This window comes from Rana temporaria, chromosome 3 (assembly GCF_905171775.1).
Source record: "Rana temporaria chromosome 3, aRanTem1.1, whole genome shotgun sequence".
NCBI classification, from domain to species: Eukaryota; Metazoa; Chordata; class Amphibia; order Anura; family Ranidae; genus Rana; species Rana temporaria.
In genome coordinates, this window is record NC_053491.1 from 340,876,288 (window position 1) to 340,901,403 (window position 25,116).

The following is a 25,116-nucleotide window of genomic DNA, read 5'->3' on the forward strand; positions in this document are numbered from 1 at the left end:
ACAGAAAGAAGTATTTGCCTATATACAATTTAAGTCAGGGGTGCCCAACCTTTTGAAGAGCGAAGGCCACTTAAGTGACCTGGTAAAAGGTCACAGGCCACAATGAGCACAGCGAGTGGATGACAGGTCCATGTCTGCTCTGTAAAAGCAGAGCGGACACGGATACAGACCGCTCTACTCTATGAGACAGCCAATCCGCCCAGACACATCAGATTGGACGTAGGCGGGTGGAAACAGACATAGGTCCATTTATATCTGCCTCTCTATAGAGGTGAACGGACAGTCCGATTAGAGTTGGCTCTATACAGAAAGCATTGGCTTATGCAGCTCTGCTCCGTAGCCACTTGCTTCCTCTACCGCCGGCTTCATTCACAATACTGATGCTCTGGGATGGTGACAATAAGTGCCAGGATCAGTGGTTGTGGCCGGTGACCTCATGCTCTGGGACCCGCCATCCCAGAGCATGAGGTTGCGTGCCACATCAGAGGGCTCCACTGCCCACCGGTTGGAGACCCCTGGTTTAAGTGGATGTATACTCAAATATTAACTTAAAGTTATGTTAAGTCTATCTGGAAAAAAAAAATAAGTTGTACCGAAGGGTTGAAACATTTTGCTGGAAAAAAACACGGATCTGGATACTTATTGTCATGTAACAAAAAGCATTTATTTAAAATTGGAAAAACGAAAGGATCAGAGTTTCTAATTGGCTGATCCTTTCAGCAGAGATCATCTGACCAGATGGAGGAAAACTCTTTCTTTCCCCTTTTTTTTCCCCCATTCATACCACATGATGCAGCAAGATTTTTAATATTTGAGTATACATCCACTTTAAGGAGTGTTAATACGTTTAATCAGTAATAAAAGATATGAATTTGCAGCAAAGTGACAACATATGTTTTTTTTTTTTTAACTATTGAATCAAGGTGGAATGAACAAAAATCATACTATCTGTAACAAGTTTAAGGTGTCAGTCCACCCAAAGTGACATTTCAGATATTTGTATAGACAGGTAGGGAGACGCGCCAAATGGCATCCAAGATCCCTCAAGATCTTCTCAGAGATCTTCGTGACTTTTCCTTTCACAGCGGTGGGATCTCATACCTCTGGCAAGAGAGACCTTTTCATAATGACAGCAGAAGGAAGTCTGTACTGGGTGTGTAGGTGCTCAGACCCTACATAGGAGTCGTAGCCAGTTAATACAGGGTAAAAAGACAAAAAGCATATCTGAAGTCAAAATGTTTTTTTTTTTTTTTTTTTTTTAGTTTTGCACTGAATGGTGATGGATTAGAGCTTAAATTGCTGTCTATGTCTCTGTCTCACTGGTTAGATTCACTCTCTCTGCTTTAAAAGCAATTGTCACAGGGACTAGGGAAGGCCATACATGGTTTGAATCTCGGCCTGGTTTAGCAGGAACTGGACAAAATTTGAACCATGTATGGGCAGGCTGAATGTACCAAGTTGACTGACTGATCAACTGGAGTACAACCAGCATGCAGGGTTTTACCTGCAATTATAGCAAGCATCACCGTCTTCTCACGGCGGGGGCAGCTTACATGCCCCCCACCCACCAGGAGAAGACAATGACCCGGCAGGGGGGGGATTCCCGCATCAACATGGTCTGTGGTTGCAGGAAAGAAATCCGCTCCACCTGTATGGCCTAAAAGTGAGGAAAAATCCTGAATTTTGATTCATCACTGGGACAGTAATAGATGTAAGGACTAAGTAATTTGTTCTGGTGAGAACTGTCCAAGAGGGGATTATCCTTACTTTGGAAAGAATGTGTTTACTATGTGTTGTGTATGCAAAACACCCTCCCCTACTTTATGCAAAATGAAAAAAAAAACAAAAAAAAAAACTTTGACTTCAGATATTCTTTCATTCCATGGCTTAGAGCAGGGGTCTCCAAAGTTTTCAAACAAAGGGCCACTTTATTGTCCTTCAGACTTAAGGAGGGCCGGATTGTGGCCACCAGGGGCAGAAAATGTCACAGCCCAGCGACAATAAATATGGCCTCAGGGTTGGTGGTCAATAGGAGAAGGAGTATTCCCGCTATTAATAAGGGGTATAGTATCCCATCATTGGTATCGGTGGAAGATATAGTGCTCCATTGTTGGTGTCAGTGGGAGGAATAGTGCCCCAAGGGCCAGATAAAGGCTAGAAAAGGGCCACATCTGTCCCTCGGGCCGCAGTTTGGAGACCCCTGGCTTAGAGCCAAAACTGAAAAATCAATTTGGGGTAGAAGGACTAAAGTGGCCCAAAAAGCTAGTGTGTTCATGCACTGGCTTCTGGTGCCAGATCCTGATCCACTATAGAGATGACTTCCTCAGGACACACTATAGGAGGACACTCCTGAGAATGGTTGGTGTTGATGCTCAGTGTCTCACACTGAGGATGAACAGACACATTAACTGCTATCTCCTGGCCTTGGACCGAGCCGTCTTCCGAATCACCAGCTGGAGATCCGCTCCGAGCCATATCAGGACCGATGGTGTAAATCCCCGAGCCGTGCTCCTTCTCCACCTGGTCCGGATCATCCAACTTCACTGCTTCAAACATCTCCTCCATGAAAGCTCTGCAGTTAAATATGAGAGGGGGCAGAGGAATACTTCTGGCCAGTTCTTCTATGTAACGGGCAAACTCCATGGTTTTGAACTGAGTCACCTTGGCCAGCTCCAGAGTCTTAGCAGAGGTGATAATTGGAATACGTTTGGCAATCTCAAATGCCTTCTGGAGCTTCTCAGCCCCTTCTGTGCGAAAGAACTCATTTATAGCCTTCTCTGTCTTGCGGAGGTGACTGCTCATCATGCAAAGCCGTGTGATGTTCAGGATCAGGGTGATGGTAAAGGTCACCAAGCAGACTATCATGTAGTATATGCTCATGTCCCCAGAAGTGTAAGTCACCCGAAGAGTAATTGTGTAGAAGGAGGTGCCATTGCCAACTGGACAAATGCAAGTATACCGTCCTCGATCAGCAAAAGTTACACTCGTAATGTTAAGGGCTCCAGTGGAAGAGATCAGCCATTTCCCTCCTGTAAAATTTAACAGAAAAGACAAATTTAATTTAAGCAAACCCAATCACTAAAAACATTTCACACGTTTATTTGAATTTTAAAAATGTATTTAATTTTCGATCTCTAAATATGCAGCAGGGGTCCCATTGACAGCATGCCATAGGACAAAACGCATCAGCACAGGATACTCTGCACTGTCTTGCCACTGTGCGATTTTGGGTAGCCAGTGGCTGCCCAAGTGAGTCATTTTACCTTTGTTTTTTATCTAAGGAACAATAAAACCTACTGAAAATCTATCTGATATAATTGCAAATATCAGTGTAGATATCCAGCATGATATTTTTCCCCATTGAGAGTTGATGAGTTTTAAAAGTGTTCCTTAAATTTTTTTTGAACAGTGTATTTAGAGTAGTGTTTCTCGACCTTTTTCCAGTCGGGGCACCCTTAAAGCGGGAGTTCACCCATTTAAAAAAAAAAAAAAAATCTCCCCTTAGCTTCCTGCTCGTTCGGTCTAGGGGAATCGGCTATTTATATTAAAATAGGTGCAGTACTTACCCGTTTTCGAGCTGTATCTTCTTCCGTCGCTTCCGGGTATGGGTCTTCGGGAGCGGGCGTTCCTTCTTGATTGACATTCTTCCGAGAGGCTTCCGACGGTCGCATCCATCGCGTCACTCGTAGCCGAAAGAAGCCGAACGTCGGTGCGGCTCTATACTGCGCCTGCGCACCGACGTTCGGCTTCTTTCGGAAAATCGTGACGCGATGGATGCGACCGTCGGAAGCCTCTCGGAAACCTGTCAATCAAGAAGGACCGCCCATTCCCGAAGCCCATACCCGGAAGCGACGGAGAGGATGCGTCTCGTAAACGGGTAAGTACTGCACATATTTTAAAATAAATTGCCGATTCCCCTAGTAATAACGAGCAGGAAGCGAAGGGGGAAAAGTGCCCTCTAAGGGTGAACCCCCGCTTTAAAAAGTATTTTCTGTCTTGAGGCACCCCAGTTCAAGGCTTGGTTCACATTACGGTGTGTCGCAGAACACTCCTGACATACAGACAAATGCTCTGCTCTTTAGGGTACCCCCACACATTGGAAAACATGGGGTGCTTTTGCTGCAGTGCAATTAAAAAAAAAAAAGTTTGGGGACTTGTTTCCTTGCATTTGTGGGTATGGAAATGAATGGACTGCCCTACATGCAGCTACACAGATGTGAACCAAGGGCTTGTTCACATGTCATAGGGGCGGTAAAACCACATGGTTGAGCCGTTTGTACCACCCCCAACTTCTCCACCTTTAGCTGCAGAGGCAGCAGCTGAGGGTGTTCACATGCTGTGGCTGGAGGGTAAACAGAGGGTGAATAGGGCTGCACTGCACTACGGTTGCGTTGTAGTGATGCTGCATTAATGGGCTTAAAAAACAGGTGGTAAAGAGGCAACATAATGCCTCTTTACCGCTTGTCAAATGCCTCTGAAAAGCGATCTGTGCATGGATTGCTTTTCAGAGGAGCAGCAGTCCTTGCTGCTATCAAACAAGCCCTACAAAAGCCATTCTCATGGTACAGGAATGGGGGGGGGGGGGGTTTGTCAGGATTAAAAGACACACTTATATACACATGCACACACACACATACAGACAGACACTCACATGTGTGCGCGCGCACACACACACACACACACACACACACACACACGTATAAAGCCATTTTAAAATGAATCTAGCTTCTAGCTCAGTACCTTTCCAGATTCCTCATTCAGCTGGGTACTGCACTCTAGGGGGAAGCAGAGAGCACAACACGCTCCTCTGCACTTTACTTTCACTTTTGAAGCCGACAGAGCTTCTCACAGATCGGCAGGAGAGCTCATCTGACAGCCTTCTCTCCACTGACCACGCGGCACACCCGAGAACCTCTGGCGGCACACTGGTTGAGAAACGCTGATTTAGAGATCACAGTGGCCGACATCTTACAATTCTATGCGATTCATTTCATGTTTATCTTATATTCTGTGAATTTTGCATACATGTTCACTTGTATCATTATTTTGGTTTAAAATATATGTTGGGCTCTACACTTTATATGGTTTTGCCTTACGACCTTTGTGTCAAGGTGCATTTGATAGTATTAAATTTAACACAGCGCAGAATTTTGCACATTATCACAATACTGTATAATGACTTTGGAAATTCTAGAGCAGGGCTCTTCAAACTTTCTAAACAAAGGGCTGTTTACTGTCCTTCAAACTTTGAGGGGGCGAAGTGTAGTCAGTGGCAGCAGGAAATGTCCTGGTGTCAGTGGGAGTAAACAATGGCTCATCTTTGGTATTAGGGGAAGGAATAGTTGCCCATCAATGGCGTCAGTGGGATGAATACTAGTAATGGGAGGAACGACGCCTCGACAGTCGCGTCAGTGGGAGGAACGGTGCCTCGACAGTCGCGTCAGTGGGAGGAACGGCGCCTCGACAATTCGCGTCAGTGGGAGGAACGGCGCCCCGTCAATCGTGTCAGTGGGGAGGAATAATGTCCCAAGGGTCGGATAAAAGCAAGCAAAGGGCCGCAGTTTGGAGACCACTGTTCTAGAGAAATGCATTACAAGTCAACTAAACCCACTGGATTTTAGTCAACTAAATACGACGAATAATAAAACAATTCAGATGACTAAAACTAAATGGCATTTTTTGTCAAAAGACTAGGACTAAAACCAAATTCAATGCCAAAGTTAACACTGCTGCCAAAACACAGTTTAGGAAGGTGGCGGCTCAAAGTAGATTCTCATTGATCAATGCAATCATGTGGCCACATTGACCAATGTCCGCTTGATATTGGAACTTACAGGGCTCCAGTGCTGTTAGTGCAGTGTATCGATCTTCTGTAAAAGTAAGCTAACCCTTTACAGCTCCGTCACTGCTTGTTAAAGCGGGGGTTCACCCGAAAAACACATTTTTAACATTAGATTGAGGCCAATTACGGGAAGCACAATCCGTTTTTTTTTTTAAATCGAAGCAGTACTTACCGTTTTAGAGATAGATGTTCTCCGCCGCTTCCGGGTATGGTCTGCGGGACTGGGTGTTCCTATTTGATTGACAGCCTTCCGACCGTCACGAGTTGCCGAAAGTAGCCGAAACGTCGGTGCGCAGGCGCCGTATAGAGCCGCACCGACGTTCGGCTTCTTTCGCCAACTCGTGACGCGCTGTATGTGATGGTCGGAAGGCTGTCAATCAAATAGGAACGCCCAGTCCCGAAGACCATACCCGGAAGCAGCGGAGAACATCTATCTCTAAAACGGTAAGTACTGCATTGATTAAAAAAAAAAACGGATTGTGCTTCCCGTAATTAGCCTCAATCTAATGTTAAAAAAAAAATTCGGGTGAACCCCCACTTTAAGGACATGCAAATACATAAATATCTATAGCCTGGGCACAGATACACTTTAAAAAGATGTCTGGTATTCCATACACAGAGAAGGACAAGCTAAAACTCAAAACAGGTCAACTATGTTAAATGAAAGTGAACTTTGCTAAATATTTTAATCCAACCCAAGCTCTTCTCCTCAATTCCCCACTGCAAATCATCTTATCTGATCATGAAAAGCAAAGGAGATTAATTTTATATAAGCCGATGTATATACAAAACAAGATCTATAATTGGATGCAGGAGATGAGCCTTGTTTTTAATTTGCGGTATTCTGATAAAGTAAATTGCCAGCTGACTGCTATGGGTTAAATCTCTACCTTACCGCCTAACCTTCTATGAAAGCTTCCTACGGGTAATGATGGTAATCTCAGGAAATAAATTTGCTCAGCCCAATAACGATTCTTTAGTACATGCATCACCAACGAGGAAGCCAGCCCAATAAAAGGTACTGTGGCAAATGATAATACTAGGACTGTGGCAATTCTATGAAATGACTTACCGTATATACTCGAGTATAAAACGACCCGAATATAAGCCAAGGCACCAAATTTTACCACAAAAAAACTGGGAAAACATATTGACTCGAGTATAAGCCGAGGGTGTCCATCTGCATGCCTCACTGTGCCCATGTCTAGACTTATGTTTAACATGGGAGTATATAGAAGGTGTAAAACGGTGCTCGGCGGACGTAGGTCTACCAGACAGAAAACTTTGCACACTTATAGAGGAGAACTGGGGCTACACGTGTGCCAGGTTTTGGGTCCAGGAGACCTACAGCCGGCCAGTACCGGGTAACTAAATTTACCAGAGAAATTACCGTTTAACATGGGAGTCTATGGAAGGGGTGCCCGACTTTGAAAAATTGGTGGTCCCCCGGACAACAAACTTCACGCACTTGTGGAGAAAGAGTGGGGCTATATGAATGCCAAGTTTGGGGTCCAGGGAAGCTATGGCCGGCTGGTACTGGGTCCCCAAATCCGGGAGATCAGGCACAAAAAGGGGACTCGAGTATAAGCCGAGGGGGGCATTTTCAGCACAAAAAATGTGCTGAAAAACTTGGCTTATACTCGAGTATATACGGTATATCATCTCATAAAGGCAATGCTCAGAAGTTACAAAAAAAAAAAGAGCTGTGGATCACCTTCATGAACTGAATCAAATGTATTGGAGACTTGTGCCTAGATTCACAAACATTGCCGCAACTTTGCGGCGGCGTAGCTTAAGGCATTTAAGCTATGTCGCCGTAAGTTAGCGAGGCAAGTACATGATTCACAATGTACTTACCTGCTAAGTTACGGCGGCGTAGCCTAAAGCGGGCGGGCGTAAGGGCGCCCAATTCAAATGTGTGTAAGGGGGTGTGTTTTATGTTAATGGGGCTTGACCTTACGATTTTGACGTTTTTTTTTTAACTGCGCATTCGCCGGGCGCCTACATTTCCCAGTGTGCATTGCGGCTAAGTACACCGCACGGGCCTATTGATGTGGACGTAAACCCCGATTCACGGACGACTTGCGCAAACTACGTAAAAATTTCGAATTTCGACGCGGGAACGGCGGCCATACTTAACATTACTATTCCAACTAGGGCCTAGCTCTAACTTTAGGCGGCCTATGTGATGGACTTTTTACCTATATGCTTCAGTTTAATCCTCCCTGCTTGTTTAAGGCTGTTAATTGTATTTACTCTTCTGCAGCTAGCCCTGTTTCAAATGTTAATTGTTCTAGCCCTGTGTTTACTGGTTACTGTGATTAGATAAGTGGCTCATGTTAATTATGCTGATTGCTTCATTGTGATAATTATCTCTCTATATGCGGTGCCGAACCGGCTAGATACTGACTAGTTCAAAGAAATATCTTTATTTCAAAGGAGCTGTATTGAAGACCCCCCACTGTGTAAGGGGGGGCGGAGATTTGTCATTGTAACAGTTGTAACCACATATAAGCTCTGGTTTCTTACGATTAAAAATCTGTGTTATACCAGCATTAAGCCTTGGCTCATGTATGGATGCTTCTGTGATTTATTTTATGGAAAGAAGGGACTGTTTAACAGGGATATCATACCAATATCGTCACAAATTGGTTGGCAGCGGCGGGATCTTCCCTTCTACTCTCCTTTACACCCGGATTCCAAGCAGACACTGGGAACAGTGAATGGAAGGCTGCTACACCCTGCCTAAAAGAAATACACTGAAAGAACTACTGGAAGTTCGTGGAAGGATTGCTAGCAACAAAACCAAGCGGGTCATCATAGCAGAATTAATGGAGCTAGACCAGGAGAACGTGATTGCAGCAACGCCAGCGGTACAAGAGATGGAGACACCAGTGATTCAGGAGGAGTCACCAACCAACAAGCTAATGAGAGAGAAGCTAGCGTGGTTCGGCCCGAACCCAACGCCGGATGTGGTGCTGAGAGTGATGGAGCTACAGGAGGCTAAAGAAATAAGAGACAAACAAATAAGAGATGCAGAACTACAGGAGGCTAAACAAATAAGAGACGCAGAGCTACAGTTAAAACTGGCAGCAGTCCAACAAGCAGCCGCACCTTCTACGAACAGTGAGTACAGCACAGCAGACGCAAGGAAGATTCCGTTTAGCGCTTTTAAAGCTTTTGATGAAAAGGACTGTGAGATTGATAACTACCTGGCGGATTTTGAGCGACAATGTAACCTGCACCGAATAGCTAGAGGAGAGTGGGTTTCAATATTGTCAGGCAAACTGTCAGGCAAAGCTTCTGATGCTTTCCGGACCGTGCCAGATCAGGATATCCATAGCTACGCCAGGGTTAAAGAAGCGCTCCTGGCTCGTTATGCAGTAACCCCAGAGTCCCACCGACAGAAGTTCAGGGACTCACGCAAAACCACGAAAGACTCTTACGCAGAATGGGCATGCCAGCTGTCCCTGTCGGCCTCTAACTGGGTTAACAGCAGCCAGGCCACCACCGCAGAGGACATTTTGCAACTAATGCTCCTGGAGCAATTTTACAATCACATCCAGACGGATGTCAAAGATTGGGTGAGAGATCGCAGGCCCATGACTCTACCAGAGGCCGCGAAGTTGGCGGATGAATATGCGGATACTCGCAAGACAAACCAGGTCACACCACGGGTACAACCTCCACGACCAACGGCGCCCTCACACCCACCAGCCGCTAGATACCAACCTCCTAACAGACCGATGACATCTAGCCCTCGCTATCCACGCCAGGAGGACAACGAACAACGCTGCTTCCGGTGCAAACAGCTCGGTCACTTCAAGCAAAATTGCCCCATGAACGACAACACCAGGTCAAATTGGTCTCAACCTGGGTACCGCCCACCAGCAGCAGCCCATTGTGTAGACTCGGCTTGGGATCCCCAGGAGCTGGGTCAGGAAGAACCATTGGGCCCCCTTTACGAAGCCCTCACGGTACAATCTGTTATTACGGACAACCGGAAACACCATTGTCAGCTGGTCATGGTTAACGGAAAAACCGCCCGAGGATTAAGAGACAGTGGGGCGACCATCACGTTGGTACAAAGACACCTTATTACTGCATCAGAGAAACCGGGGGAATCAATTGCTGTGAAAGTGGCAGGGGGGGCAGTATACCGTATTCCTACTGCACAGGTACACCTGGACTGGGGTGCGGGAGCTGGCGATGTTCATGTGGGCGTCATGAAAGACTTACCTTCTGAAGTCATCTTGGGCAACGACATTGGGCCCCTGACTTCGGCGTTCGCCTCTACCACCGCTCAGGAGGCCCACGCAGTAACCACCAGAGCACAAAGTCGCGCTGCCGAGAGCCATCCGCTTCCTACTGAGACCCAGGTAAGCCAACCCAACCTACCCTTGACTGTGGAACCCCTACCCTGGGACACCCCAGAGGACTTTGGGCGGGAGGTGACCGGAGACCCTTCCCTCAAAGTATCGAGAGAAAGCCAGGAGGGGCCAAGGGGGGTTAGAGAAGGAGCAATTTATCTGGGAGGAAGGCCGCTTGTACAGGCTCACCGAGACCCGGGGTAATGCCCCAGGGCCTAAGCAAAAACGCCAGCTGGTAGTTCCCCGGAAGTACCGGCAGGAGTTATTGAGGATTGGGCATGACGTACCCTTGGCAGGCCATTTGGGAATACGCAAGACAGGGTATCGGATAACCCAGAACTTTTTCTGGCCTGGGGTATCCGACGACGTCAGGGCGTATTGTCAAACGTGCGAGGTATGCCAACGTATAGGTAAAAAGGGAGACCACCCAAAGGCTAAACTAGTTTCCATGCCCATTATTGAAGAACCGTTCACAAGGGTAGCCGTGGACATTATAGGGCCCCTGGCCCAACCTAGCCGTTCCGGCAAGCGGTATATACTCACCGTAGTAGACTACGCCACCCGTTACCCCGAAGCGGTAGCTCTCTCTAACATACAGGCTGAGACTGTAGCAGAGGCCCTAGTTAAAGTATTTTTCCGAGTAGGCTTTCCCAAGGAGGTTCTGTCTGACCAAGGTACCCAATTCACGGCCGAGGTAACCCAGCAGATATGGAAAACCTGTGGAGTTAAATCCCTGACTAGCTCCCCATACCACCCCCAGACTAACGGCCTGTGCGAGCGCTTCAATGGAACGCTAAAGCAAATGTTGAAATCGTTCACAGGGGCGTACAAGGATTGGGAGCGATTCCTGCCGCACCTTCTCTTTGCCTACCGAGAGGTACCGCAGGAATCGACCGGATTCTCACCCTTCGAACTTCTCTATGGGAGGCGGGTGAGGGGGCCCTTAGATCTCATCAAGGATCACTGGGAGGGGCAAACAGAAATTGAGGGGACCCCGGTTGTACCTTATGTCCTGGAGCTGAGGGATCGCATGGAGGAATTAGCCCAGACAGTGCTAGAGAACCTCCAGGCGGCCCAACAGCGCCAGAAGGTATGGTATGACCGACGGGCTAGGCACCGGAGCTTTCAGATAGGCCAAAAGGTCATGGTATTAAGGCCGGTCCGAACAGACAAGCTCCAGGCTGCCTGGCAGGGCCCCTATAAAGTTATAGGACAGATATGCGACACTACCTACACGATAGCCAGTTGCGAGGATGAAGATGTGAAACGAACCTTTCACATCAACATGCTCAAGGCCTATCAGGAACGGGCAGAGGAGGTAGCCGCTATCTGTGCACCAGCAGGAGAAGACACAGAGACCCTACCCCTTCCCGACCTATTGGGCAGTAGCGAAGGGATGACCCAGATAGAGAAAGTCCAGCTAGGTGAACAGCTGGAGCCGCAAGAGCGGGCTCAAGCTGGCCGCTTACTAGAAGAAAAACAGGCCACATTCTCTCAGGAGCCTGGATACACACGCCTAGCCGTACACAAGGTGGAGACTCCAGGACAGACACCCCTGAGACAGCCTCCTTACCGTATCCCCGAAGCAGTCCGGGAAGGAATGCGGAAGGAGATAGATGAGATGCTTCGGCTAGGCGTAATCGAACCCTCAGAAAGTCCTTGGGCCTCGCCGGTAGTCTTAGTGCCAAAGAAGGATGGGACAACCCGCTTCTGTGTAGATTACCGGCGCCTCAACGACAAGACAGTTACGGACGCCTATCCGATGCCACGGATGGACGAGCTGCTTGACCGTATCTCTGCAGGGAAGTATCTGACCACAATAGACCTATGCAAGGGATATTGGCAGATTCCTCTAGCAGAAGATGCCAGACTCAAGTCGGCCTTCATCACCCCGTTCGGCCTATACCAATTCCGGGTTATGCCGTTCGGGATGAAGAACGCCCCGGCCACCTTCCAACGGATGGTGGATCAGTTACTTGGGGGTCTCCAGAGCTTTGCATGCGCTTATCTGGATGACATCGCCATCCACAGCGATACATGGGAAGCGCACCTAGAGCACGTAGGGGTAGTATTGGATAGGATCAAGGGGGCCGGGCTGACCCTGAAACCCGACAAATGTCATTTGGGTATGGCAGAGGTACAATATTTGGGCCACCGAGTAGGATGTGGTAAGCAACGGCCGGAGCCGGCGAAGATCGAGGCCGTTGCCAATTGGCCCACTCCCCACACCAAGACACAAGTCATGGCTTTCTTGGGCACAGCCGGTTATTACAGACGCTTTGTACCCGACTATAGCGCCCTGGCCAAACCCCTGGCCGACTTGACCAAAAAGAAGCTACCCCGACAAGTCCTGTGGTCCCCGGAATGCGAGGTGGCTTTCCAAACCCTAAAGACTGCTCTGGTTAATGCTCCGGTGTTGGTTACCCCAGATCCTAACAAAAGATTTATTGTCCACACAGATGCTTCAATGTTTGGACTGGGGGCAGTACTAAGCCAGATCGGGGAGGATGGAGGAGAGCACCCGGTGGCATACCTGAGTCGGAAGCTGTTGCCAAGGGAGGTCAGTTACGCCACCATTGAAAAAGAGTGTTTGGCCTTGGTATGGGCACTCAAAAAGCTCACACCTTACCTTTATGGCCGGGCTTTCACTCTCATCACCGATCACAACCCCTTGGTGTGGCTTAACCGGGTTTCAGGGGACAACGCACGTTTGCTACGCTGGAGCTTGACCTTACAGCCCTATGACTTTACGATTCATTACCGCCCAGGCAAGCAAAACGGGAATGCTGATGGATTGTCACGCCAAACGGAGTTAACCTCGGACTAAAAGCTCTGAACCCGTCAACCCTACTGGACCAGGAAAGGTCCAACCGGGTTTTCCGGAGCAGGGAGAAGAAGGGGGGCCATTGTGATGGACTTTTTACCTATATGCTTCAGTTTAATCCTCCCTGCTTGTTTAAGGCTGTTAATTGTATTTACTCTTCTGCAGCTAGCCCTGTTTCAAATGTTAATTGTTCTAGCCCTGTGTTTACTGGTTACTGTGATTAGATAAGTGGCTCATGTTAATTATGCTGATTGCTTCATTGTGATAATTATCTCTCTATATGCGGTGCCGAACCGGCTAGATACTGACTAGTTCAAAGAAATATCTTTATTTCAAAGGAGCTGTATTGAAGACCCCCCACTGTGTAAGGGGGGGCGGAGATTTGTCATTGTAACAGTTGTAACCACATATAAGCTCTGGTTTCTTACGATTAAAAATCTGTGTTATACCAGCATTAAGCCTTGGCTCATGTATGGATGCTTCTGTGATTTCTTTTATGGGAAGAAGGGACTGTTTGACGGGGATATCATACCAATATCGTCACAGCCTATATCTAACGTAAACGGCGTAAAAGTACTGCGTCGGCCGGGCGTACGTTCGTGAATCGGCGTATCTACTAATGGACCGCAATGGAAGCGCCACCTAGCGGCCATCCGAAATATTGCAACCTAAGATAGGACAGCGCAAGCCGTCGTATCTTAGATATGTTTAAGTGCATCTCTGATTGAGAATACACTTACCATATGCAACTAAAATGACATCAATTGGTTTTGTAATACAGTAGTAAATGTTTATTTTGTGAATTCTTCATTTACACAATTATTCAACCCCTTAAAGACTACCACTCTGAAGAACAGAGGTTCATTGAAGTGTTTTCAATCAGGTATTGAAAACACCGGTGGATGTCAGGGAGCTGCAATAAAGCCTAATAACCACCAATCAGGCAGCTTTCAAATGACTTTGATACTCGGCTCCTTCTAGACATTTACTAGTGTGGTTACAAACATGGTGAAGTCAAGGGAATGGTCTGGGAAGACAAGAGAAGAGGTGATTACTCTTCACAGGAAGGGCAATGGCTATAAGAAGATTGTAAAGATGTTAAACATACTAAGAGACACCATAGGAAGCATCATTCACAAATTAAAGGCAAAGGGCACTGTTGAAACGCTACCTGGTCGTGGCAGAAAGAAGATGCTGACTTCGACTGCTGTGCGCTACCTGAAGTGTAGAGTGGAGAAAAGTCCCCTTGTGACTGCTGAGGAACTGACAAAAGATTTGTCAGATGTGGGTACTGAAGTTTCTGCTCAGACAATACGGCTCGCACTGCATAATGAAGGCCTCCATGCCAGAACTCCCAGGCGCACCCCCTTGCTGTCTCCAAAGAATAAGAAGATTTGACTGCAGTATGCCAAAAATCATGTGGACAAACCACAGAAGTTTTGGGATTGTGTTCTCTGGACTGATGAAACAAAATTAGAAGTGTTTGGGCCCATGGATCAACGCTATGTTTGGAGGAGGAAGAACAAGGCCTATGATGAAAAGAACACCTTGCCTACTGTGAAGCATGGCGGGGGGTCAATCATGCTTTGGGGCTGTTTTGCTTCTGCAGGTACAGGGAAGCGTCTGCAAGGTACCATGAATTCTCTTCAGTAACAGGAGATATTGGATAACAATGTGATGCAGTCCGTCACAAACCTGAGGCTTGGGAGACGTTGGACCTTTCAACAGGACAATGATCCCAAGCATACCTCCAAGTCCACTAGAGCATGGTTGCAGATTAAAGGCTGGAATATTTGGAAGTGGCCATCGCAGTCACCAGACATAAATCCGATTGAGAACCTCTGGTGGGACTTAAAGAAAGCAGTTGCAGTGCGCAAGCCTAAGAATGTGACTGAACTGGAGGCTTTTGCCCATGACAAATGGGCGAAGATACCTGTAGATCGCTGCAAGACACTTGTGTCAAGCTATGCTTCAAGTTTAAAAGCTGTTATAACTGTAAAAGGATGGTGTACCAAGTACTAAGATTGAATGTCACTTGGGGGTTGAATAAAACTGATAATGATGTGAGCACAGAAAAGACATTTGTGGTTATTTCATTATAAATGTTATGTTATATTTGTCTGACCTACACGTGCCTCTTTGATTTAATTGTAAGCAGGATGACTGAATGATCAAAATCAATGTCAAACTGGCCAAAACAATCAATTTCAGTGGGGGTTGAATAATTTTGAATACAACTGTAGGTCGGCTTATCTACTGATAAGCCGGCCTAACTCTTACTGAATCTACCTATAGGTGTAACTCCAATAAGTCTGAATGGAGGTGTGCTTTTGTGCCGAGACTGAAATGTCTGCCATCAGAGGTCAAGCCCATCATTTGCTTCATTGTACATACTTTTCACAGTGGACCATACGTAAAATGTGCCTACAGAGCTTCCTGATGAAAACTGGCTCAGCTCACAAGTCGTTACTAATATCTGCACTTTGTGGTAGGTTGACATCTCCCACATCACTTCTAAAAGCTAGAGCTATGTGTGCGATATTTAGCAGCTCAGTCTTTATAATATAATTGCAAACGAGTGGTCACCATGGCTTTATTCATTCTTTTTTTTTTTTTTAAAAGGGCAATTAAGCACTTCAATAAAGATCTATGGCTTCAACAAAGCTGCTTAAAGGATAAGTTCACCTTCTGTAACATGTCACATCCATATTCAGGGTGTAACATGCTCCTGTTGCAGCAGTCCCCCACTACCCTCCGACCCCTGTTGTGCTAGCCAGCAAGAAATCTGCTCCCTGCACTTGCTGTCAGAAATTAAAACAAAAAGCCGCTGTGCAGGGCTCTGCCCACCCGGCTGTGTCATTGATTCACAGAGTTCTGTAAATGAGAGAACTACAGGTACCAGCATCTGTAAAGCAGAGAAGAAGGGGCTTCTAAGTGCAGTAATAAAACACTGAGCATGCTCCAAAACTTGTACCGCTCACTCTGATGTAACTTCCTGGTTGCTTGGATTCCATGCTTGTCCTGACAGCACAGTCCTCCATTTTGGATCAGAGAGACAGTGTTTACCTCCGCTGGAACTTCCACCTGTAGCTGTCTTTACTCCCAGGAGGCATCCCGCTGGATGTTATGGATTCATTTATATGCGGGTTTTCACTTCCATCTTGTAAGTGTTTTTAACCCTTCCTTGTCATTAAAGTGTTTTATTACTGAACTTAGAGGCGCCTTCTTCTCCGCTTTGTTTTTTCTATAGAGTGCGCTTCACTTTTTTGAAGTGCTGCTGTGGTGCAATAAATCACATCTCAAGAGCCAGTCATGTACTCTTTGTTAAAGCCTCCTCGTTATCCAGAGCGCCCTATTTTCCACACTCCTTGATACAGCTTCTGTGGCTGTCGGCTTGTAATTCTCAATGAACTACCAGGGCGCTGTTGAGCTCTCTAGGTAGTTCACTAATGCTTCCCGTCAGTGTGCAACTACCTGCCCGTATGAGGTACGAGCAGACCGCTTACACCGACTGTCTGCAAGAGCCCTGCATTGCACCCACAATCGGCTGATAAATGCACAATTTTTTACCTGCAAAAAGATGTGCATTTATTACATTTTTTCTTTTAGAAAAAGGTGAACGTATCCTTTAAAAGCTTTGCAAATATGTTGTAAAAGCTTGCTGTACACATCACATACCGAAGCCCATATGTACAAGAATGGCGATCAATTGCTAAGAAATGAAACATACAGCTCCCCAAGCTACACGTTAGCTTGCAAGATTAATCACTCCAATATGCTACTTGTGTAGCATATACCATTGGGAGCCATTTGTTCCATCTGTTTAGCGGTTACTCTTAGTGATTCATCTCTAGCAATTTTAGCAGTATGATGAGCTACTAAAAATCACCCGTGCATCTCTAGCTTCCATCAAATATCTATTAGAGGATCACCTAACACACACACGCAAGTGTTTTTAACAGGCTTTTCAACTTGGAAACTACAGATGAAGGCTTAAAATGATGACAGAACAATCAAACAGCAACCTAGCACTGCACCTCTGTACTGTTAGATTCTCCAGATGTAATCAGTCCACATTGAAAACAGGAAAGGAACACAGGGTCACACAGATTGTTTTTTAAGAGCAACATTATAGTCTGTGATTATGGGTTATACTTAAAGCGGAACTCCACCCAAAGGGGGAAGTTATGCTTTAAGTCCTCCTCTCTTGCCACATTTAGCATGTCACTTTATTTGGAGGGGGGGGGGTACCTAGTTTTGACAGGTGTCCACTTCCATCCGGGTCGCATAGTTCTCCCACTTCCATCTTCTGGGACACGCCACAGGTCCCAGAAGACTGCAGGACCATTCAGAAAGTGCAGCACAGCTAGGATGCCAGTGCTGGGAACCTGAAGACTAGTGAAGAACTAGCCCAGGTGGGGATGGGGCTGGATCCCTGAATAGGTAAGTGTCCCTTAATTAAAAGTGAACAACTACAGGATTTGTAGGTTTTTATTATTATTTTTTTACAGACTGAACCTCTTTATAATTCATCTAACAGCTGTCACATATCATGGGGTGCATGGATAATTAGTAAAGTGGTGTGGGGGGGGGAAGAAATCATTTTTGTAAATATTTTGTGATACCTTTTCATGTGACAACACTGAAGAAATGACACTTTGCTACAATGTAAAGTAGTGAGTGTACAGCTTGTATAACAGTGTAAATTTGCTGTCCCCTCAAAATAACTCAACATACAGCCATTATTGTTTAAAAAGTTGGCAAGAAATGTGAGTACACCTCCAAGTGAAAATGTCCAAATTGGGCCCAAAGTGTCAATATTTTGTGTGGCCACCATTATTTTCCAGCATTGCCTTAACCCTCTTGGGCATGGAGTTCACCAGAGCTTCACAGGTTGCCACTGGAGTCCTCTTTCACTCCTCCATGACAGAGTTGGTGGATGTTAGAGACCTTGCCCTCCTTCACCTTCTGTTTGAGGATTCCCCACAGATGCTCAATAGAGTTTAGGTCTGGAGACATGCTTGGCCAGTCCATCACCTTTACCCTCAGCTTCTTTAGCAAGGCATTTGTCATCTTGGAGGTGTGTTTGGGGTCGTTATGTTTGAATACTGCTCTGCGGCCCAGTCTACGAAGGGAGAGGATCATGTTCTGCTTCAGTATGTCACAGTACATGTTGGAATTCATGGTTCACTCAATGAACTGTAGCTCTCTAGTGCCGGCAGCACACATGCAGCCCCAGACAATGACACTCCCACCACCATGCTTGACTGTAGGCAAGACACACTTGTCTTTGTACTCCTCACCTGGTTGCCCCCACACACGCTTGACACCATCTGAACCAAATAAGTTTATTTTGGTCTCATCAGACCACAGGACATGGTTCCAGTAATCCATGTCCTTAGTCTGCTTGTCTTCAGCAAACTGTTTGGGGGCTTTCTTGTGCATCATCTTTAGAGGAGGCTTTCTTCTGGGATGACGGCAATGAAGACCAATTTGATGCAGTGTGCAGCGTATGGTCTAAGCACTGACAGGCTGACCCCCCACCCCTTCTACCTCTGCAGTAATGCTGGCAGCACTCATACGTCTATTTCCCAAAGACAACCTCTGGATATGATGCGGAGCACATGCACTCAACTTCTTTGGTCAACCAATTCTAGTGGATTCTCCAAAGGGCTATACAGAGAACTCACTCTGGTCAATAAGTAGTTCCACTAAAAAAGGCTGTAAAGACTTAGCAGGGGATCGAAAGCTTTTATGCTCATAGTCCTGTAAATATTTCCTATGTGCACAAAAGTTCACGCAACAGTCATAATTATTAGGATATCCATTCCTGGAGTGACGTATGCATTTGAGGTAACCCAGGGGTCCTCAGGAATTACTAAATTGTAAAAGATCCAAGAACTGCTCCACTATAAACTGCCTTGTTATAAAAATAAACTCCATTTAATATTTTTTTTGCATTACAACCACGATCAGAGAATTGCGGATGCAATGCTCAGGCTCCAGCCTCAGGTCCATACCAAGATACAAATGCTCCGTTATTGGGCTAGAGGAAATATCAATGGACTACAAGTGCACACACACACACAATTATCAGCTAGTTTTTCTTTGATTAAAAATGGGTGTGTGTATATATGTAGATAGATAGATAGATAGAGGTGTGTGTGTGTGCGTGTATATATATATATATATATATATATATATATATATATATATATATATATATATACATATATATATATATATATATATATATACACACACACACACACACATATACATACATATATATATATACACACACACACACACACACACACACACACACACACACACACACACTGTTTATATTGTTAATATTCATTTTTAACCCACTGGTGCTGATATTAGGAAGAAATAAGCCTTCTTCCTCTTATCACACCAGCTTCTCTCCCAGATTCTCCACCTCTGAGCTGGTGAATCTGGAAGGGAGATATTTCAGTGGAAGAGCTGTGAAATCTTCAGATCTCGGTTTATTAAACTGGCCGTTTGTGACAAAACAGCCATGTGCTGTGATGAGAAGTGAAGAACATGTTCTCTGCTCATTATCTCCGTTTATTAAACCGGCAATGCTCTGTGATAAGCCGTGATCATCATGATCTCGGCTTATCACAGTTTATTAAACGTACACCGTAGCTTGAATGGTGGAGATATCAGGAAATATCATCTCCAAAAGGTCCAATTTGTTTGAATACAATAGTCAGCAGGGGAAAATTCTCCATGCATGCCGTTTAGCTTGGATGGTGGAATCAATTGACCCATCTCTTTCACCCCGTGAGGGTGAACAAAAGAAAATCTAAACATGTATGGCTATCTTTAATCTGACAATGGGCACGAGAATCAGATTCCACCAGTGTAGCCAACCAGTATCCAACTACACCCATACCGAAGGAATCTATTTTGAGTTGTGTTTCAAGTACCTTATCTAAATTTAAAAGAAAAGAGCAGAAAATTTATCATAAGGATGTAGATCACCCATTTTATTTCAACTTACCTCCTTCCACCTCTCCCAGCGAGCGTCCTTTGGAGTTAAACCACATGACGTCCCCATTCTGGCTGGCATTAAGGTTACACTCTATGACTGTGCTGCTTCCTTCTTTGGCTATCTGGTCTCGATGGGTCGGAGAATTTGCAGAGATCTGCAACTGAGCGTGCATGGAGGCATTGTGGAGATTCTGCAACTGAGCGTGCATGGAGGCATTGTGGAGATTCTGCAACTGAGCGTGCATGGAGGCATTGTGGAGATTCTGCAACTGAGCGTGCAAGGAGGCATTGTGGGGAATCTGCAAAGAGGCATTGTGGATACTAAGGACCTGTGTGAAATTTCCCCTGCTCTGTGCAATGCAAAGGACAGTGCAGAGCAGGAAGAACAGGGTCCTTGAACAAAGGCAGGAAAGAGCCCTTCCCATTTGGTCAAACTAAAGACATAGATTCCAGGGCAGAGGTTTCAAAGACAAATATCCATTGGCAGATCTCTCAGATGACTCTAAGCCGTTGATTCATGGATTGTTCCAGCATATTTGTACAGCTCCATCCCTGTTAAAGAAAAGATAAAAAAAAAAAGGGGGGATTTTAAAGACCATATAAATCACATATTACAACAAAGTATTTTTAGTCAAACAGCATACGATTGCAGTGAAAAACAAGCCACACAAAAGCTAGTTAAACCATATCACATAACGTCAGCAGTTTTATTGTGATCACCAAGCGGCTGTCTACAAATGACTGAAATAGCTCTAGAAATATTAAAATGTATGCAGGTTCTTTGGTGTTATTCAAGAAAAGCATAGTTTTACTGGTTGTTGGGTAAGAATAACACTCGATTTTTGCAGCTAGTAAGCTAAAATAACCAGATTATTTATTAAAGCGGGAGTTCACCCATTTAAAAAAAAAAAAAAAATCTCCCCTTAGCTTCCTGCTCGTTCGGTCTAGGGGAATCGGCTATTTATATTAAAATAGGTGCAGTACTTACCCGTTTTCGAGCTGCATCTTCTTCCGTCGCTTCCGGGTATGGGTCTTCGGGAGCGGGCGTTCCTTCTTGAGTGACAGCCTTCCGAGAGGCTTCCGACGGTCGCATCCATCGCGTCACTCGTAGCCGAAAGAAGCCGAACGTCGGTGCGGCTCTATACTGCGCCTGCGCACCGACGTTCGGCTTCTTTCGGAAAATCGTGACGCGATGGATGCGACCGTCGGAAGCCTCTCGGAAACCTGTCACTCAAGAAGGACCGCCCATTCCCGAAGCCCATACCCGGAAGCGACGGAGAGGATGCGTCTCGTAAACGGGTAAGTACTGCACATATTTTAAAATAAATTGCCGATTCCCCTAGTAATAACGAGCAGGAAGCGAAGGGGGAAAAGTGCCCTCTAAGGGTGAACCCCCGCTTTAAGCACAATTGTGATGTGATGATTTGGGAGACATGTCATCTGCTGGTGTTGGTTCACTGCGTTTTATCAGGTCCAAAGTCAGCGCAGCTCTCTACCAGGGAATTCTAGAGCACTTCATGCTTCCCTCTGCTGACCAGCTTTATGGAGTTTCTGATCTAATTGTCGAGCAGGACTTGGCACCTGCCCACACTGCCAAAAGTACCAATACCTGGTTTAATGAGCACTGTACTGTACTTGATTGGCCAGCAAACTCGCCTGACCTAAACCACATAGAGAATCTGTGAGGTATTATTGTAAAGAGGAAGATGAGACACCAGACCCAACAATGCAGATGAGCTGAAGGCTGCTATCAAAAAAAAAAAACTGGGCTTCCATAACACTTCTATGTTAAAATTCTTTTTTTATTGGACTTATGTAATATTCTAATTTTCTGAGATACTGAATATTGGGTTTTCACTAGCTGCAAGCCATAATCAAAATGAAAAGAAAAAAAAAATGCTTGCAATATATCACTCCGTGTGTTACGCATGTATATAAAATATATGGATTTAACTTTTTGACACCGTGCCGGTACTGAGGAGCTGCAGGCAGGAGTTTTTAAACGAGGCCGTGGCGTCCGCGAAAATGGAAACGGTATATTGGGCATACGATACTTACTAAAACAAAACGGCCACAAACATGGAGGTTTGATTGAAAATGTGATTCTATTAGTGACAATATAGATTCTAAATACCCCACCAAGGTTAATGGTGTCCCGATGTTGTTCCTTAAATATACTTGCTGGCTTATTTGTGAATATAGTGAGATCACTACATGAGTGCATACATAAAGAACATCCAAATGATTATTTAAATAAATCAATGGATAATAATTACTGATAATGTAAATAGATGAATATATTATTGTCTGCAGTCTCTGACTATCCCCTGTACCATGCCCGCAGTCTCTGACCATCTCCTGTAGTATTTTGGGGGAGAGCCCCATAGCTCCTTTAAATTGTTGTCTGCTGTGTTTAGACTTTGCTACATGCAGGAAGTGTTGTCTTTTTTTTTTAAGAACAGATAGAGTTAAAAAAAAAAAAATGGAGTTCGCCTGACTACTTGAATTTTTTTGATGAAAGCCATGCGCACTTGCGCTGTAATCGTGATGCATTGCGGAATTCAATCGTTGACATGATAATCGTAATCGAATCATGAGGCCAGTGAAGATGCGCGCCTCTAATGATCATGGCAGATAATTACATGAAAAATATACATCAAAACATATATAAAAAGACAGTGGGACCTGATCACACAGAATAATAGGATAATTATAATCATAAACACATAGTCTTTAACCCCTTGCCTCTGATTGTACACATACAGCCTCATGGAAGCGAGTCTTTTTTCCATTGGGCCACATATAGGTGTACTTGTGTTTCTGCTGGGAGTACGCTCTCAACAGAGACCGGGCTCACTCCGAGAGCCCCGGGTCTCATACTAAAAATTGAGAAGTGGGAGTCCCTGTTCCCGATCACCTGATCGCTGTGATAGCCTCTGATTGGCCATGACAGTCACTGTACATTGTTCTCTCCTCTTGAATGGAGAAAAAGATACATTGTATCTTTTTCTCTCTGCTAGAGAAGAAAGTCATAAACAAAGAAATGTGTGTGTAAAAATAAAGATAAAAGAGCTAGATGAGGGTTTGATTTAGGTAGTGTCATGTTTAGGGTTAAAGGTCATGGTCAGAGTCAAAGGTCAGTGTATTTTAGAGAGAATAAAATCTGAGCTCACGGAATAATAGGATCATAAATGCATAGTCTTTAACCCCTTCCCTCTGATTGCACACATATAAACAGCCTCATGAAAGTGGGTCATTATCAATTGGGACACATATAGGTGTACTTGTGTTTGTGCATCATCCTGGTATTATTTTCTTTCACCCATCGGTCGACTTTCTTGTAAAAGCAATCCTTGCTGCTAATTAACCGCTGGATTACTTTTACAAGCAGTGGGAGGGAACGTTACTACCACCCCCTCTTCCACGGCTCTCTTGTCCCACTGAGGAACCCAAGAGTGCAGCCGGTGGTTTCGCCGGTTGACCACAGAGCTGATCAGAGACTAGAATGGCTCTGATCAGCTCTATGGTCTAAGAAGGTGGAAGCATGAGCATTTCATTACGTTTGGTTTTACAGGATGTAAACAAACCCTTAGTGGTTTGAAAAAAGCATTGGATCATACCGATCTTGGTATAATCCAGACCGTCCACCCCATGAAAAATTATAAGTCAGCAGCTACAAATAATGCAGCTGCTCACTTTTAATACATGGACACTTACCTGTTCAGGGAGCCCACGATGTTGGCACTGCAACCGAAATGCAGATCGGCTGACGGGTGCAGCCACCGCCATTGCTGGAACGGGAACCCGGCAGTGAAGCCTTTTTCGGCTTCACAGCCAGTTCCCTATTGCGCTTTCTAGTTGGCCCGGCGGAGGAGGGGGCCAAGCTTCGCCACGGCAACATCTCTGAGAGATGAAAAAAAACAGGTGCCAGTATCCCTCCTCCCCTCTGAAAAGGTGCCAAGGCTGACATCTGACGCTCCATAGGGATGCATGGAGCGGCCGTTCAGGTCCGCCGCCAAAACTGACAGGCGGACCTGAACGATCCGTCCGTGTGAATGGGGCCTAAGACCCCAGATCGCTCAGTAAAGAGTACCTGTCCATGTCTACTGCTATCACAGGCAGTATTTATGTTCCCTGTGATAACAAGAAAAGTGATTAAAAACTAAAAGCGCCCCCAACCCCCTGTGCTCGCAAACAAAGGTGAACGCAGGTGTCGGTCCCGCATGCACGCAAACAGCAATCGCAGTACACATGTGAGGTATCACCAAGGACAGCACTAGGCTTCCTGAGTAAATCTAAAATGGTAACCTGCAAAGGCTTTTAAAACGTCGCCCGATAATATAATTTTGGTAGTTTGTCGCCATTGCACAGGTGTGCGCAATTTTTTTTTAAACTTTACCAAACAACTGGGTAATGTATTGTTTTTGTGCATTAAAATAAAAAAAAAGTGTACTTTTTCCCCCAAAAAAACAGCGTTTGAAAAAACGCTGAACAAACACAGTGTGAAATAAAAAAAAAAATTGCAAAAACTTATTCTCTGGGGTATCTGCTTTAAAAAAAAATGTATGTAAAATGTTTGAGGGGTTCTCAGTAATTTTCTAGCAAAACAAAAAAAACAAAAAAAAATACTGTTTTTTACATGCAGCTCAAAGGTGAGGCCTCAGCCTGAGACGAGGTATGTACAGAATGTGTGCACAACGTAAGTAGAGGAAATGCCGCCTGCACCCACAGCCTGGAGCCCTTCTATGCTGTAATCACATTGTACGGAAGTGTCATCTTGTCACAAATAGTGCAATCTAAGGAAAAAGTCATGTACTTCCTTGTCACTATCCACTGCAATACTGGACTGACCTATATCTGTCAGGATAATAAGGCCCAGCTCTGCTCCACACAGATACCCCTAATGATGTGCCCTCCTCCCCGGTACACAGCTCCCCTCACCTACCGATCACACGATCCCCCGCTGCTGCATCCGCACACCTCCTCCGCCGAACTGACAACCACCTTCCGGAAGCGCAGCTCTTCCTGACAAATCACTTCCGGGGCAAGCTGTCCGC

General features: G+C 45.4%; 1 protein-coding gene across 1 annotated transcript; it reads right to left on the minus strand.

The window, feature by feature from the left end:
• Nucleotides 1–2,131: 2,131 nt before the first annotated feature.
• Nucleotides 2,132–25,099, minus strand: MFAP3 (microfibril associated protein 3). The gene is made up of 3 exons (XM_040345106.1): nt 25,005–25,099; nt 20,070–20,611; nt 2,132–3,029 (listed from the first exon to the last, which is right to left on the minus strand). The coding sequence occupies exons 2-3, from the start codon at nt 20,482–20,484 to the stop codon at nt 2,272–2,274; spliced, it is 1,173 nt and encodes a 390-aa protein (XP_040201040.1). The 5' UTR covers nt 20,485–20,611; nt 25,005–25,099; the 3' UTR covers nt 2,132–2,271.
• Between the last annotated feature and the right edge of the window lie 17 nt (nt 25,100–25,116).